Source organism: Athene cunicularia (assembly GCF_003259725.1).
Source record: "Athene cunicularia isolate RWA chromosome Z unlocalized genomic scaffold, athCun1 chrZ_part2, whole genome shotgun sequence".
Classification (NCBI taxonomy): domain Eukaryota; kingdom Metazoa; phylum Chordata; class Aves; order Strigiformes; family Strigidae; genus Athene; species Athene cunicularia.
In genome coordinates, this window is record NW_020799143.1 from 2,979,874 (window position 1) to 2,995,075 (window position 15,202).

The 15,202-nt window shown below is 44.5% G+C and overlaps 1 protein-coding gene across 2 annotated transcripts; it reads left to right on the forward strand.

Moving 5' to 3' along the window:
- The first annotated feature begins 3,595 nt into the window (after nt 1–3,595).
- Nucleotides 3,596–10,365, forward strand: LOC113490040 (purpurin). Of its 2 annotated transcripts, XM_026866224.1 has the most exons (6): nt 3,596–3,729; nt 4,622–4,739; nt 6,173–6,309; nt 7,819–7,931; nt 9,004–9,216; nt 10,269–10,365. In XM_026866224.1, exons 2-6 carry the CDS (start codon nt 4,623–4,625, stop codon nt 10,277–10,279), a joined length of 591 nt encoding a protein of 196 aa, XP_026722025.1. In that variant the 5' UTR covers nt 3,596–3,729; nt 4,622; the 3' UTR covers nt 10,280–10,365. The 2 variants fall into 2 exon arrangements, with proteins under 2 accessions (XP_026722025.1, XP_026722023.1); XM_026866222.1 differs by lacking the exon at nt 10,269–10,365 and having other exon boundaries at nt 9,004–9,245.
- The last annotated feature ends 4,837 nt before the right edge of the window (nt 10,366–15,202 follow it).

The window sequence follows — 15,202 nt, forward strand, 5'->3', positions numbered from 1 at the left end:
CCCTGGGTAGACCCAGCCAAAATGCTCAGGGTGAAGAAGGGGTTGTTGTGCATAACACTGGCCAGCTCCAAAGTGCTCTGCCTGCCCCAAAAGTAAGCCACCTTTTAAAGAGCCAAGAACACAGGGCGTGATGATGTGGCCCCACCACAGCTGAGGAGGGCATGGAGGCTACACCCAGCCCCTCCATCAGGCAGAGGGAGACATGCTGTGGCACTTGCTCCTGGACACCCCCAGCTTGGGACAGGTGCACTCACTTTCTCATCCCCGTTACCAGCAGGTCATGCCCCTGTGAGCTTGCCCGCGTTGCCTTTGAAGCCATGCAGATGGTGTGAACAAGGTACACTCAGTCCCTTCATCAGACTTGTGTGTGTAATATGCCACTGCCTCCCTCAAAAGCATAGGTGGAAGCTGCACAGAGGTCAAATCAAAGTTTCCTCTGGCAGCAAGCAAGGACTGTCTTTCCCAGATGGTGGGCACCCCTAAACAAGCTGCCTGGAAAGCAACACAGCTCACACCAGCTGTAGGGCAAGGTTGCGTGCTTCCATTCAGAAATTTCGGGGCAAGTGGCTCTGCAGCAAGCCCAACACACCCAGAAGGCTTTAGCCTTACACTGAATATCCATATTGTCACATCAGTACCAGGAGGTTCAGGAGTCCCTCGGCTTACTCTGTAGGAACTATAGAGTCATCCCTAGTGTGTATGTCTAAGGGTTCCCAGCACCCAGCAGATCAGTGGAAGAAGTAACTGCTAGTGTTGGCAACTCCTAGGTGACTATCTGAAGTCTTAAATCATAGAACCATAGAATGGTTTGAGTTGGAAGGGACCTTAAAAATCATATAGTTCCAACCCCCCTGCCATGGGCAGGGACACCTTCCACTACATCGGGATGCTCAAAGCCCTGTCCAACCTGGCCTGGAACACCGCCAGGGAGCGGGCAGCCACAGCTTCTCTGGGCAACCTGTGCCAGTGTCTCATCACCCTCATAGTGAAGAATTTCTTCCTTTTACCTAAGCTAAATCTACCCTTTTTCAGTTCAAAACCATTATCCCTTGTCCTATCACTACACTCCCTGATAAAGACTCCCTCCCCATCTTTCCTGTAGGCCCCCTTTAAGTACTGGAAGGCCACTATAAGGTCTCCCTGAAGCCCTCTCTTCTCTAGGCTGAACATCTCTCCCAATCTGTCCTCATAAGGGAAGTTCTCCAGGTGATCATGTCCATAGACCACCTCTGGACCTGCTTGAGCAGGTCCATGTCCTTATTTCAGGGGCCCTAGAGCTGGACACAGTTCTCCAGGTGGGGTCTTCTAGAGCTGAGTAAACAGGGAGGATCGCCTCCCTCGATCTGCTAGCCACAGTTCTCTTGATGCAGCCCAGGATATGGTTGGCTGCGAGCACACAATGCTTGCTCATAGCCAGTTTTCCATCCATCAACACCTCCAAGTCCTTCTCCAGAGGGCTGCTCTCAATCTATTCATCGCCCAGCCTGTATCTGTGGTTGGGATCACTTTGACACATGTGCCGGACCTTGCACTTGATTCTGTTGAACTTCATGAGGTTTGCATGGTCCAACCTCTCAAGCCTGTCCAGGTCCCTCTGGACGGCACATCCCTTCCTTCCAGTGTGTTGACCACACCACACAGCTGAGTGTCATCAGTGAGCTTGCTGGGGGTGCACTCAACCCCACTGTCCATGTCTCCAACAAAGATGTTAAACAGCACCAGTCCCAATACCAGCCACTGAGGAATGCCGCTTGTTACTGCTCACTTGGACATCAAGCCATTGACCACAACTCTTTGAGCGTGACCACTGAGCCAATTACTCATCCAGTGAGTGGTCCATCCTTCAAATCCATGTCTCTCCAATTTAGAGACAAGGATGTAATACAGGACACTGTTAAATTCTTTGCACAAGTCCACATACACGTCATCAATTGCTCTTCCCTTACCAGTGCTGTAACCCTGTTGTAGAAGGCCATCAAATTTGTCAGGCATGATTTTCCCTTAGTGAAGCCATGCTGGCTGCCACCAATCACCTCCTTATTTTCCATGTGCCCTAACATATTTTCCAGGAGGTTCTGCTCCATGACCTTGCTGGGCATAGAGGTGAGATTGGCTGGCCTGTAGTTCCCTGGGATTTTTTTATTTCCCTTTTTAAAATTGGGGGTTATATTTCCCCTTTTCCAGTCAGCAGGAACCTCACCAGACTGTCACAACTTCTCAAACACAGTGGTTAGTGGCTTAGCCACTTCATCTGCCAGTTCTCTCAGGACCCACATGCATCTCTTCAGATGTCATAGACTTTTGCACCTGCAAGTTCCTTAGATGGACTCAAACCTGATCTCCTGCAGTGGCAGTTCTTCCTTCTTCCAGTCCTTGCCTTTACCTTCTGCATCTTGGGCAGTGTGGCTGGTGTGCTTGCCAGTGAAGAATGAGGCAAAAAAGTCGTTGACTCAACCTTCTCCACATCCCAGGTGACCAAGTCTCCCTTTCACTTCCAGGGAGGGCCCACATTTTTCCTTTTGTCACTGACATACCTGTAAAAGCTTTTTGTTGCACCTTGATATCCCTGGTCAGATTTAATTTTAGCAGGGTTTTGGCCCTCCTAACCTGATCCCTGGCTACCTGGACAGTTTCTCTGTATTCCTCCCAGGATACCTGTCCTTGCTTCCACCCTCTGTAGGATCCTTTTTATGTATGAGCTTGTCCATGAGCTATTTGTTCATCTGTGCAGGCCTCCTGGTGGTTTTACCTGACTTCCTCTTTGTTGCGATGCATTGCTCACTCCTGAGCTTGGAGGAGGAGGTGATCCTTGAATTCCAACCAGCTTTCTTGGGCCTCTCTTTCCTGATGAGCCTGAGTAGAAAGAAGACATCCACAGCCTTTGCCGTTGGGGAAATTCTTTGGACATTTGGTGAAATTGTAAGAATGGCAGGCAGTTTGCTTCCAAAAATGTTTTTATAGACATTTCTGTCTTCTAATCTTTTCATGCTTTATTGCATCCCCATGGAAGACTTCTAGGAAGCACACCTTGGGAAGGAGAGAGCTATAGCATTTTATGTAACTTGGAATGATGACAAGATGAGCTGGGAAGAAAGTGTATAAATATATTCCAGTGCACAGAACTAGAAACTCCAAGATTTTGATGTGAACATGAATGCAAAATCTTTATTTTTGCACTTTTTTTTTTTTTCTGTCCCAGTAGATAATGCATAACATCTTCCTACTCTTGCAAGGATCACCTTAATTTGATGATGCAGATATTGGAAGAGCTAATCATGTATCTTCTCCATGCAAGTTGTCAAATATGAACATGTGCCTGTGCAGATGAGTATGTATAGTCCATGAGTTTCTCTGGTTAATGCTCTGTGCTTATTCTCCTAGCACGTGTTAGAAACAGAAATACTTCTATGGGACAAAGGTGTAGTACAATCACATCAGCAGACTTACTAGCTTTCTGGTCAGCTTTTTCCATTATGTAAAAGCTGTGTTTGTATTAGAATAGCAGTCAGACCCACCAGTGTGAGGATTACAGTTGGTTTTTACATAATGGATTATCCAAGATTAAGTGTTTTATTCAGGCACACGAGAAAAAATAACCAATTAGTGACTTTGCAGATACATTATTTAAAGGCAGCTGGAGGGCAACTGACACAAAACTCTCCCACTGACAGAAGCCCAAAGACTGAAGCAGAGTAGTCTCAGAGATCTTCAACATCTTTACCCCAACAGGTAGGTCTCTCTTAGGTAGAGGTTGTCAGATTAGCATCTCTTGCAGCAGGGAAGTGCAGCTTGCATGGCAGAAGATGGGAACAGAGTAACTGCTCAGGTGTTTCGTTATAAACTCAGCTTGGATGCTGCAGGCAACTTTCAGGGAATAGTGTTTTATCTTGGCATCAAGAACAGGTATTCAGGGTCATACACTCTGAAAGAATGTATATGTAGGTTCTCTCTTTCCAAAGTGTGAGAAAAAAATATGCTGGGATGCAGATGAGCTGGGATACTGGAGGAGACAAATAAAGCCATGGCCACATTGTGGCTATGCTGCAATGGCAAATCAAGCCTCTAGAAACTGAGTATTATCTGTCATGTTTGTAAATTGAATGGTCTGAGGGCAGACAATACCAAGATACATTTTGCCATTAGAGTAGGCCGCTAGTAAGAGCCTGTTTCAGTGATGAGGGCTGGTTATAAAAAACACAGCTCTGCTGGCTTGAAAGCAAAGTGGACACTCACCATCAAATAATTAGAAACAACACCCTTAGAGCCAACAGTGCTTTACCTGAGCTCATCAGAATGTTATTATTCTTGTGAAAACAAAAATTTTTTTTAAAATTCAAATTTTATAAATTCTTACCAACCGTATCCAGAATCTGGCTTGAATTATAATGTAAAAATGCTACTGACAAGCAAAATACTCTTGCGAGTAATTGCCATTGATGCTCAGTTTTGTCTGGATTTAGGCACCACAATGACCCAGTGGTTTCTCAGTGGAGGGGTTGGTAGCCTACTCAGAACAGAATGAAACTAGTTTTAAGATGAAGGGAATGTATCTGTAGGCACAGCACTAGCTACCCATATTTACTGCATGAAATAAAACCCCACGTTTGCTTTTGTCTTGCAGAATGAAATACGCACAGTATGTTTTCCTGGCCTCAATCTTCGCCAGGGTTGAATACAGCCTAGCTCAGACCTGTGCAGTGGAGTCTTTCTCTGTGAAAGACAATTTTGATCCAAAAAGGGTAATTATGATTACTTCAACAGTATATGTAAAGAAGCTTCATATATTAACTGTTTTTCCAGGTTATGGGTTCTGTTAATCTTAAAGGGGTTCCTCAGACTCCTCACCAAAAAGTTAGCTCTTTTTGTATGCTGTCTCTCAGACACTTCTGACGTTTTTTTTTCTCACTATGGTAAAACAGGCCTTGAAAGTCAGGGATGTTATTCTGTTAGACATCATCTTCTGTCAGAGCGAAGCTCAGTACAGATCTCAACTTTAAGTGTTTCCATGAATTAAACCATTTATAACCCCATCAGAGAGAAAGCCCAAACATATGCCCTTGGGGATTTGTACCCATCAACAGCCATTCTTGTGAGTCAGCAAACTGAAAGATAATCTAATTGGGTGTCCTGAACACAGATTTACTCTTGTTTAATCTGCCTGCCTCTGAGGAGGAAATCAGGGCTAACTTGGTGTTGAAAAGGTCCAGACAGGTGTGCCAGTACCTATTTTGACCGTTCCTCAGCAAACATCACTTCCAGCTGCAGCTGGGGTGGGGCCAGTGCTTCCTCTATACAAGCTTGGCTTTGTTGGAAACAAACCCATGTCTGGGGATAGCTTTGTGAACATCCCAGTTTTAAAAAGTTTTTCTTAGGCTCCTGTATTTGGGAATTATAAACTCTGCTTCAGGCTAAAGCATGTAACTTGCCAAATAAATCTCATTACCTTCACTGAAAAATCAAATTTAACACAGTTAAGTTCGCGTTCCTCATTATTTCTACTAATAATGTTAACTTCTGAGGGCTTCCTGTCTGTCAGTAACCTATTTAGACCTTATATTCATTTTACTAGATACTGCTCATATCAGGGACTCATTTTTTCCTAGAAATTTTCATCCCCTTAATCTCATTTCCTTTCCCTCTGCTGCTAGTCTCTGAAACACATTTTTTTCCTCTTCATAGCACAGAGACATCACTTTCTGCTTCTCTGGGTAGAGCCTTTTCACCATCAGAGGTCAACTGTGGCCCCTGGCAGTCATAAGATTGTCTTCAGCCAGCTTCCTAAGGTCTTTGTGGCTGCATTGTGGTATCACTGATGATATCTTCCATGGAAAAGCAGGGGCCTGAACGGGCATAGGGGAGAAATGGATGACTCCCAGCAGGCATCTCAGGATGGGAGAAGCTTTCAATGCGGGGTTACTGTGGCAGGAATGTTTCACATGACAATGAGTACATGCACACAGAAGTGCAGAGTTGCCAGATCCACCCTCCTGGCACAGAGGCAAGGGTTCCTCACGTGGTGTAGCAGGACCTGTGTGCTACATACTCACCCAAACTTAGCCTTCCTCCATATACCAGGCAGTGGTCAGTTAGAAGGGCACTATGTTTACAAAAATGCTTTTGTGTTAATCTTGCCATGGTGATTAATCCAGGTATTAATATTCTTTCATGTTAGTATGCAGGGAAATGGTATGCTCTGGCCAAGAAGGATCCAGAAGGCCTTTTCCTTCAGGATAACATCTCTGCTGAGTACACAGTGGAGGAAGATGGCACAATGACAGCATCTTCCAAAGGCCGAGTGAAGCTTTTTGGGTGAGTTCTCTTGACTTTCATCTCTAGCTGTCACCATGAGGTACTAGAGTAGGGGGACATGGATGGTGGTCTATCCTGAGCGCACAGCACAACCAGGTTTTCTTCATCAAAAAAGAGAAACTCAATCAAGGTAATGTATTAGAAGCCAGTCATTAGACACTTTTGAGTCCTGGGTCACTTCTCAGCCTGGCTCTAGTCTGGGTCATCACAAAACGACTGCATAAAGTCAATTATAAAGTCAAATCTTGAATAATGGAGCAGTTAGGTAACTGAATTACAACCAGGTGAGAGGAGCTAGTGAAGCATTCGCTGTGAGGGCAGAACAGGTCTCATTTCACTGCGAGGTGAGCATTATTACATCATCACACATCCAACACAGTGTTGGATGCACTTCTGGGGAAAACACATGGTTAACTCTTGGATGCCATTGTGATGCCTGAATGGACAGGTGGAAGGAAGCTTGAATTTTGCCTACTGGTCATGGTTACCATAAAGAATTACAGCATGTAAAGAGATTAAATAGCATTCTGGGTGTAGAAAAAAAAAAATCATCTGTGGCTTCCAGTAGGCTAGCACTAGTTCTGTTGTGCATTAACTACCAAAATTTGCCTAACTGCATGAACAGTAGAGCAGGTGGCTATGAACATTATAAGTCTTAACAAGCACAGCACTCCAGGATATTTTGGGATGGGGCAAATAAAGCTTTGTAGGCATGTCATGCAGTGTGGGTGGGAAGATTCCTGAAAGGACTCTTCCAATACCAAGTGGGGTCTCAAGGCTGCTGGGAACCCATTTCTGCAATGGCAGGGTAAAGGAGAAGCTTGTGCAAGGAAGGGAACAAAGACCCCTCCACTGTTTCACAAATCCAGGTAATGCTTGACAAACCGTGCTAAGATGCAGGTAGTATTCAAAGCAAACAGATGCCAACCAGAGAACGATATAGATAGGCTGTTCAGGCACCTACAGAGTTCTTGCTTGTCACTAGTTTGAACAGCAGAGTGGCTGTTATTATTTCCACGCTTTCACAGATGTCCCTGTGCCAACAGAGCTAGGAAGGGTTAGAGAGAGGACAGCCAACAGTCTGCCTCCACCTGGGGACACAGCAAAGGAGTCAGAATGAACCCGAATGCAGGTCAGCTCACTCTACAAACTGCTAGCAGGGAGCCAAGAAATGTTGTCCATCATTCTGCTTGGTGACTGTCTGCTTGCACAGAAATGGGCTGTAAAAAGCCTGCTGAGCTGCAGGAGGGTCAGTGCCCTGCCCCAGCTGCAGTGCAGTTGCACAGCAGAGGCAGGAACTAGACAGCAGCTGTCAGTGATTGGGGGGGGGAATGTCACAGATTTGCATTTTTACTGACAAACAGTGAATTTGCATTAAGAAAGGACATGCCCGCTCCTGAGGCAGCTGTGGTGAACCATTGGTTCTTGCCCAAGTCCTGAGTGAGGGACATCCGTTTGAAGCTCACATGCTGCAGGATTTTACCTTCAGTCTCATGGATCTTGTTTCAGGTTCTGGGTGATCTGTGCTGACATGGCTGCTCAGTATACAGTACCTGACCCAACCACTCCAGCAAAAATGTACATGACCTACCAGGGCCTGGCCAGCTACCTCTCCAGTGGTGGTGAGTGAACTTCTCCAGCCCTCCGGTGCTGGTTAACAGCTTAACAGCTGCACAGATTTGTGTGTTTCAGTATATGAGCAGGAAAAACAATTGAGCTCATGTTGCTTCAAGTGGAGACAAAGAATCATTTTTTGGAGGGATGCTTTATCTGACTAGTGCTTTTTATATCCACACAAGGGGCAGGATCCAGGGACTCCCCAGACACCCCACCTATACACCATATATATTAACAGGGAGGATGCAGCTCAGAGGCAATTGGCCATACACACAGATTTTGTACAGCCAAGTGGGGTGCAGAACCTAGGGAAACAATACTTCCTGGGCCCCACAGTGGGCATTTTAAAGGTGCTGAGGGTCAGTTGTCCTTGTACACCTCATAAGAGGTGACATGTGGACCCACATCTGCACTTCAGCAGCAAGGCACAATTCTCCTCAGACAGACACAGCAGGACTCAACAAAAGGAGCTGTTAACTGAAGTTCCCCTTGCAGAAAGTGCTCATGCTGAACCTCAGTTATGCACCCAGCACACCCCATACTTTATGCCTGAGTATTCCATACCTGTGGGACTCCATCTGTGAAATGTGGGCAGGACTTGGCCTGCTGATGCATAATAAAGAAGTACATTCACTTAGTACTGGCAGATAAGCCACACCAAAATGCATCTAGTTTAGCAAGGCTGGAAAACAGGAGGCATGTTTTGCTGAGGCTTCCTGTATAGGAAAAGTAAGCTGTATGGCCAAAATTTAATCTGTATGTCCTGTCTCCCCCATGCTTGGGTGAGAAACATAAAGCGATTTTTTTGTCATTGGAAAGTCCTGATCCTCCTAAAACTTTAAGCTGAAGAAACTAAAGGTGAAAATGCACTGAACATCACAGGGAACAATGTGGTCTCAAGATGTCCTGTGCTTGTCCCAGTTCTTCACTTCATGGTGTGGACATAAATTGGATGTGGGAGGCAACTTTGGGAAGCTCTCTCTGCCATGTACTGCAGTGAGGTGTCTCCCTGTGGAATGACTAGGGGTCCACCTCTGCTCTGTTTTGCCCACAGTGACATGTGTTCTAATGTTTCAGGGGACAACTACTGGGTGATTGACACTGACTATGATAACTATGCCATTACCTATGCCTGCCGCAGTCTAAAGGAGGACGGCTCCTGTGATGATGGCTACTCCCTGATCTTCTCACGCAACCCCCGTGGCCTCCCCACAGCCATTCAGCGCATTGTGCGTCAGAAGCAGGAAGAAATCTGCATGTCTGGCCAGTTCCAGCCCGTACTTCAGTCAGGTATTTTGAGCTAATTAGCAGCTTACTGAAATGGCTGCTCTGGCAGCTTGTACACTAGGTGACTGCATTTGCGGTAAATGTGACAGAACCATAGCAAACTAAGTTGTACTCTTTTAGCAACCTTTTTGTATATCATATTCAATAAGGAAATACCTTGTCTTGGCCACATGGATTACCACATTTTACCTTAGGTCTGTGCACTGTCCTCCAGGAAAGGAAGAGAAGCGGTCTCCAGGAAGGAGCACCCTCACTCTTCTTAGCTCCATCATGATTTGTGTCCTGGGAGGTCTGAGTAGCAGAGATTAGCAGCTCTCAGCAGTGGTTCTGACCATGCCTGATGTCAGTGGGAGTCAGCAGTTGTGTCACATACATGTGAACTGGGCAAGTCTAAAGCCCATTTCAAGAGAGCTTTTTTTATGGAGGCATGGGAGCTGATCGTCTAGTTCATGTGCTGCCTGTGAGATAGGCAAATAATTTGTTAGGGTTATGCTGGAGGCAGAAATTCCTCTTTGTTGGCAGCTGAGTGCCCACACCCTTCACATGCACACTGCCTTGCCTGGAGATTGACCCTTTACTAAACTGGGCCTGAGGACCTAGACTGGGGGATTGCCATGGTAACACACGTGTTCTGCAGTGATGCACAAGAAATGGGAGCTAAAACCTTCTGAATGGCACATAATTTTGTAAGCCAGTCCTCCACTACAGAGCGGGTGCTGGCATCATCCAAGGTTATGAGACTGGTATGGGCAGCCCTACCCCATGATCCTACCTACTGTTTACTGCAGCAGAGGGAGGGGAGTTGGTTTGTGGACTCATGCCTAGGTGCTCACATAAACAGAAAACTCATGGGTGGCTGGAACTAACAATAGGCTGTGCAAGTGTCAAAAGACACAGCAATGCAAACTGCCAATTTTGCACCCTCCCATCCTTATCTTGTAGTATGATTCAGAAGTACCCTTGGAAGGTTGTAGCTACAGCTTCACTGTAAAAAGGCTGTTACAGCACCTTGCAAATTTACTTACAATGTCTAAAATTTACTTCTTTCTTTCCAGGGGCCTGCTAAATCACACTTCTGATCCTATACTTAAGCGCAGAAGCCAGACCTGTTGGTCTTGAAATTGCCACTCAGCTAATAAAAAAATAAAATAGTATGGACTAGTGTGTTTTTCCTGAAAAACACATCAAAATGTTGGGGATTTTGTAAACTGTGTGCAATATAGTATTGATATTTGAATTTTCAAGGGAATACCTAACATGGCATTTGTCAATAAATTTTTAAAAAAAAACCCCACATCTGGAACTGATTTTTGTTGAACAGCTGTCCTGTCAGGGAACAGGAAGAGCAGAGCTGCTTGCTGAGGAAAGGTAAGACAGCAGCCAAGGCTGGCCCCAGCACAGGCAAGCCAGTGTCCCTCCTGTGCACCAAGCAGGGGGAGCAGGGCAGGGGTGGTGACAGGGACAGGTCCATTGGCAGGGCTGATTCTCAGAAAAATGCAAGATGACAGGGCAGGTCTGGGGTTCACCTGAGAAGTCCAGCCAGCAAGTGAGGGCAGCAAAGCACAGGACAGAACACAGGCACACCTGCGAGGCGGCTCCAGCCAGAAGCAGGACTGGAAAGTGGGTCAGAGGCAGAGCTACCTGCACCCAGGGTCCCAAGGGGCTGGGACCTGGGCGAGCTGAAGAGGGTTTGTGGACCATGGGCAAGGGGTTTGCATATGGAGGTCCCAGGTGAGGCTATGCAAAGCAACAAAGGATTGTGGGTGTCTGCTGGGCCCTAGCATACAAAACATACCTCTCCCCCCAGTATTTCTATTTAAATTCTGAAGCTAAGAAATCATCTTGAACAACAGCTCTGAGATGAAGCTGATAGTGTGATCATTGCTGCCTGGTAATATCTCATGGTTATTTCGGATAACATCTGAACACTCAAAAGTCTGCATGGAGTATTTCTAACTAGCCCCTGAATCACAAATACAGTAAAGCAGATGTTTCTTTCAATAACACTGGGACATTGCTTTAAATGAGCAGTTACTTGCATTTCTAATGGCGTAAGCAGTAAATTACTCCCCACTGCCTTCATAATCCAGCCTCCAGTATCTGAGAGGCATAGAACTGAAAGATATAGAACTGACAGATTTTATGGCGAAGAATTTCACAGAGGCAACCAACAGAATAGTATCTAGACAACTCCATATAGAAAAAGGGTAACCCAAGACAGCATTTTTGTCATGTATTTTCCACTGCCTTAGTAAAATCACATTCACTTTGAATGTTTCCTATGAATAAAACGACCAGTCCAGAACACACCCAGCTCCCTGCTGAACTCCGCAGTTTGTCAGAAACACAAATTTTTGTAAGTCATGATTACAAAGCATAGAGGGAAGACCAAGCAGATCAGTCTCTGCTCCTGAGGGTTTCAAAAGGTATGTGGCACAAGGTTGACAATGAATGAAGACCTTCAGAACACTATCATACAGAACAGCTTCTGCAAGATGCTTGCACAATCTTACTTTCAGTAGCTAATAATTATCAACTGCATCTGTTGGAAGGAGCATAAAAATCACTAGACACTCTTCTCCAAGGCCAGAGACACTATCCAGGGATGCAGGGAAGTCTCTCAGGCTCGAGTTTCCCAGGATTTCCAGGTGGGATGCCTGAGGCTTCAGCCAGCAATATTCCTTGCTGGTGTTCCTTGCTCTTCTGATCTAGGGAAAGCTAGTCTGACAGACAACAACATGGTGAACTACCATCTAAAGCAAAGGACGAGCAGCAGACAGTGCAAACAAAAACCCACACAGTTAGAGACTACTGAATGTTGAAAAAATACCAGTCTGTTGTGCTGGACTAAGTGCAAGGTCAGTGCATTGATTGAATGTTCACCACTTGCCCTCCCTCTCCCATAAGGAAGTATTAGGGTGGAGATACATGAACTTGGGACTTGTATCACAAGTGATAAGACAATGCTAACCTGTAGCTGAAGGACCCTGGCCTTTAGCCAGGGCATTCAGACCAATACTACCAGTCCTAGAGAAGTGCGATTTCTCATGTCTACAGTTATAATAAATGCATGACCAGAGCAGACGGGAGTCCTAGTAAGACCGATATATATGCAGGACCAGGCGCATCCTTACTGTGCTTGGTATAGTCTGTTCAGATGAGTTAGGCAGTAAAATCCCTCCTCAGACACACAAGGTTGTGCCTCCAGTTTCATAGGACAGTGGTGATACTGGGAGAACACATGATGGAGTTATATGTGCTTCAGGAATCTGCCTTGTTCTTGGAGGTACATGCAGGCCCTCCTCATCATATGATCTGGTGAGTTAACAGACGGGAGTTAGCTAATACCCATTTCACTCCACTGACTGCAGAAATGTGAAAGATGGAGTAGGGCAGGCTACAAGTGTATTCTGATCTGATTTACATGTATCCTGTTATTCTATTGAGTTAAATATAAGATACCTTGGGTATGTCTAGAGGCAGACATACTTCTGTCATTGGCTGATGAGAAGCAGTCTATTATTCCCAATTTTAAGTGCACGTACAGGTCCCAAGTCATAATCTCTGTCCTGCACAAACTTTCCACTAACAAGAGAAAATAAAAAGCTGTTTAAAAATTAAAAGGAACTGTTGTTTTGTCCTCAGAGGTCCTTTAGTGCTGGCAGAAAGGCTATGACTGCGCAACAGCAGGAGGAATCCTGCAAGGATATTGTCCTTCATGCGCCACTGAACCTCCTCTCAGCAAGGACACTGCAAGTCCTGGGATCATATGCTACAATACCATGTTGAGTTAGACCAGTTTTTCCTGGGCTGTGGTAACGGAAGCAATCTATGCATTTATGTTCCTACTTCAGCCTTGAAATTTCTTACAGTCACACTCCCTTCACGTGTCATTTTTATGTAATGTTGGAACTTGCACCAATCAAGCTATCTTTTATACCTTGAGAACAGGCTTTACTTCCCAAGATTACGTTGTTGACACAAGAGTTTTGAGCAGTTTCTAGAACACAATGATCAGATCCTGTTTTTACAGGGTCCATGTGAAAGATTAAAAACTGGTTTTATTGGGTAGCATAAATGCAGTACATACATAAATGCAGTACATACACGGTTAGACAAAACACTCCTTTGAAAGGTTTTTCCCTAGCATTCATTTTAACAATCAGCTGCAAAACTGTCACATAGTCTCAGAAGCTTTTGCTTGAAGAGCAGGCAAACAATCTCATCATGCAGACGCAGCTAGATTTTTCCTATTTGGTTTTACAGTCAGCACGAGACATACCTGAGCACTCTGCAGTCTTGTTTTCATTCTGATGCTACAGAATTACTACGCACCTGCTACTCCCACTGGGTACTATGCACATCTGGCACTCCTGAAAACTGAAACTGTGAGTGGAGACTGATCACTGCCCAGTAACAGAGAAGGTGGTAGAGTTAAACACGCAATTATGGAAGCCGTCTCAGACAAAGTCAGTGACAGGTAGTTACAGAAAACTCAAGTTTCAATTACTAAACAGCATTTTTATGCAGACATTAAACTATAAAAATTTTCCAGCCTTCTATACTCGAAATAAGTTCCAGCCTGGAAATATCAAATTTTATTAATTGTTGGAATTGTTTTGACATGTTCATTGCTTAAAGGAGTAAGTTTATACCAAAGCACCAAAGAAGAAGAAAAAAAAATCTTGCTGAATATTCAAAACTGGTGCACCAGTTTTGGTCAGCTCTGCTTTCCATACATATTTGCCACTGCCAGGAAAACAGCTGAAAAAGCACTGGGGCTTACACAGTTTGGATGATGTTTAATGTAGAAGTCCTAAAAGAGGGACCTAGTGACAGATTTTCGAAGTGGCTGGACTTGACCCTAAGAAACTGGATTTTATTTGCATCTTACAACACGTTAAGATCTGTCCTTGCAGATTAAATTATTTTTTTTTCAGGCTTCAATAAGTAATACAATAATGTATGAAATTTTACCTTGAAACTAGAGAAAACAGCACTTTTTGCTTTTTAACAAGACCAAGAAATTAAGCATGAGAATTACAAACCACTTCAAAGAAGTAGCTGCAAATCTGATGTCTGTCACAGCTGAGAAGCAGAAATCCTAGGCCAGCAGAACTCACAGCCTAAAAAGTCTTCTAAAATATTTCTAACTTGCCCTAAGTGCCTGGACCCTGTCCCTGGTTTGATAAAGATTGCTATATTTTGGTTGCCAGGTGGCAGGCAGGTGGCTATTCAACTAGGACATCCTAACAGGCTATACTGGTCTCTCAAGCTCCTGTATCTTCCTCTGACAGGCTATACTGGTCTCTCAAGCTCCTGTATCTCCCTCTGCTTCAGATGCACCGAAATCTCTCAAGAATCTACACTTGAATACTTCCAAACATCATTTTTTCTGCGGTTCCACTTCATACTGGCAAAACAATATGTCTTAAGACATAATGATTTTATTTAACTGTGTATTCTAATTCTTCACATAGAGGCAGTTGTATCAGCTTTGAAATGTATTTTTACTATCTCCATCCAAGTAGAACTTCTAACTTTTTTGAAACTCAGAAAGTTATCAATTAAGTAGGCTCCAATGGCCCTTTTATGTTCTGCACAAGCCTTTATGGGCAAGGAATTGGCAAATTAGCAAGTGACAAGCATTCCTTATTCATACTTTAGTGAGGCAAGAAATACTTCATCTGAATTCTGTGACAAAATGAACCTTTTAAGACTAACTTTCAGCATAGGCACATAATCAAGTAACCAGAAGGTAAGGAGATGCAAGCCCTCATCTCATAGATACTGACCTTTTGTATATGTTTCTTTTCTGTGCTGTGAGGCCATCTGAGGTAGTTCATCTCTCTCCTACTGTGCAAACTTGTTTTATTTTGTCCAAAATCTCAACATTTCACTAAATACAGTCTTTGTTGTTACACTGGTGAGGAGGCTGATGTCAGCAAAGAGAGCAGTAGGGGATTTGTTTATGCGACAAAGTTGCTCC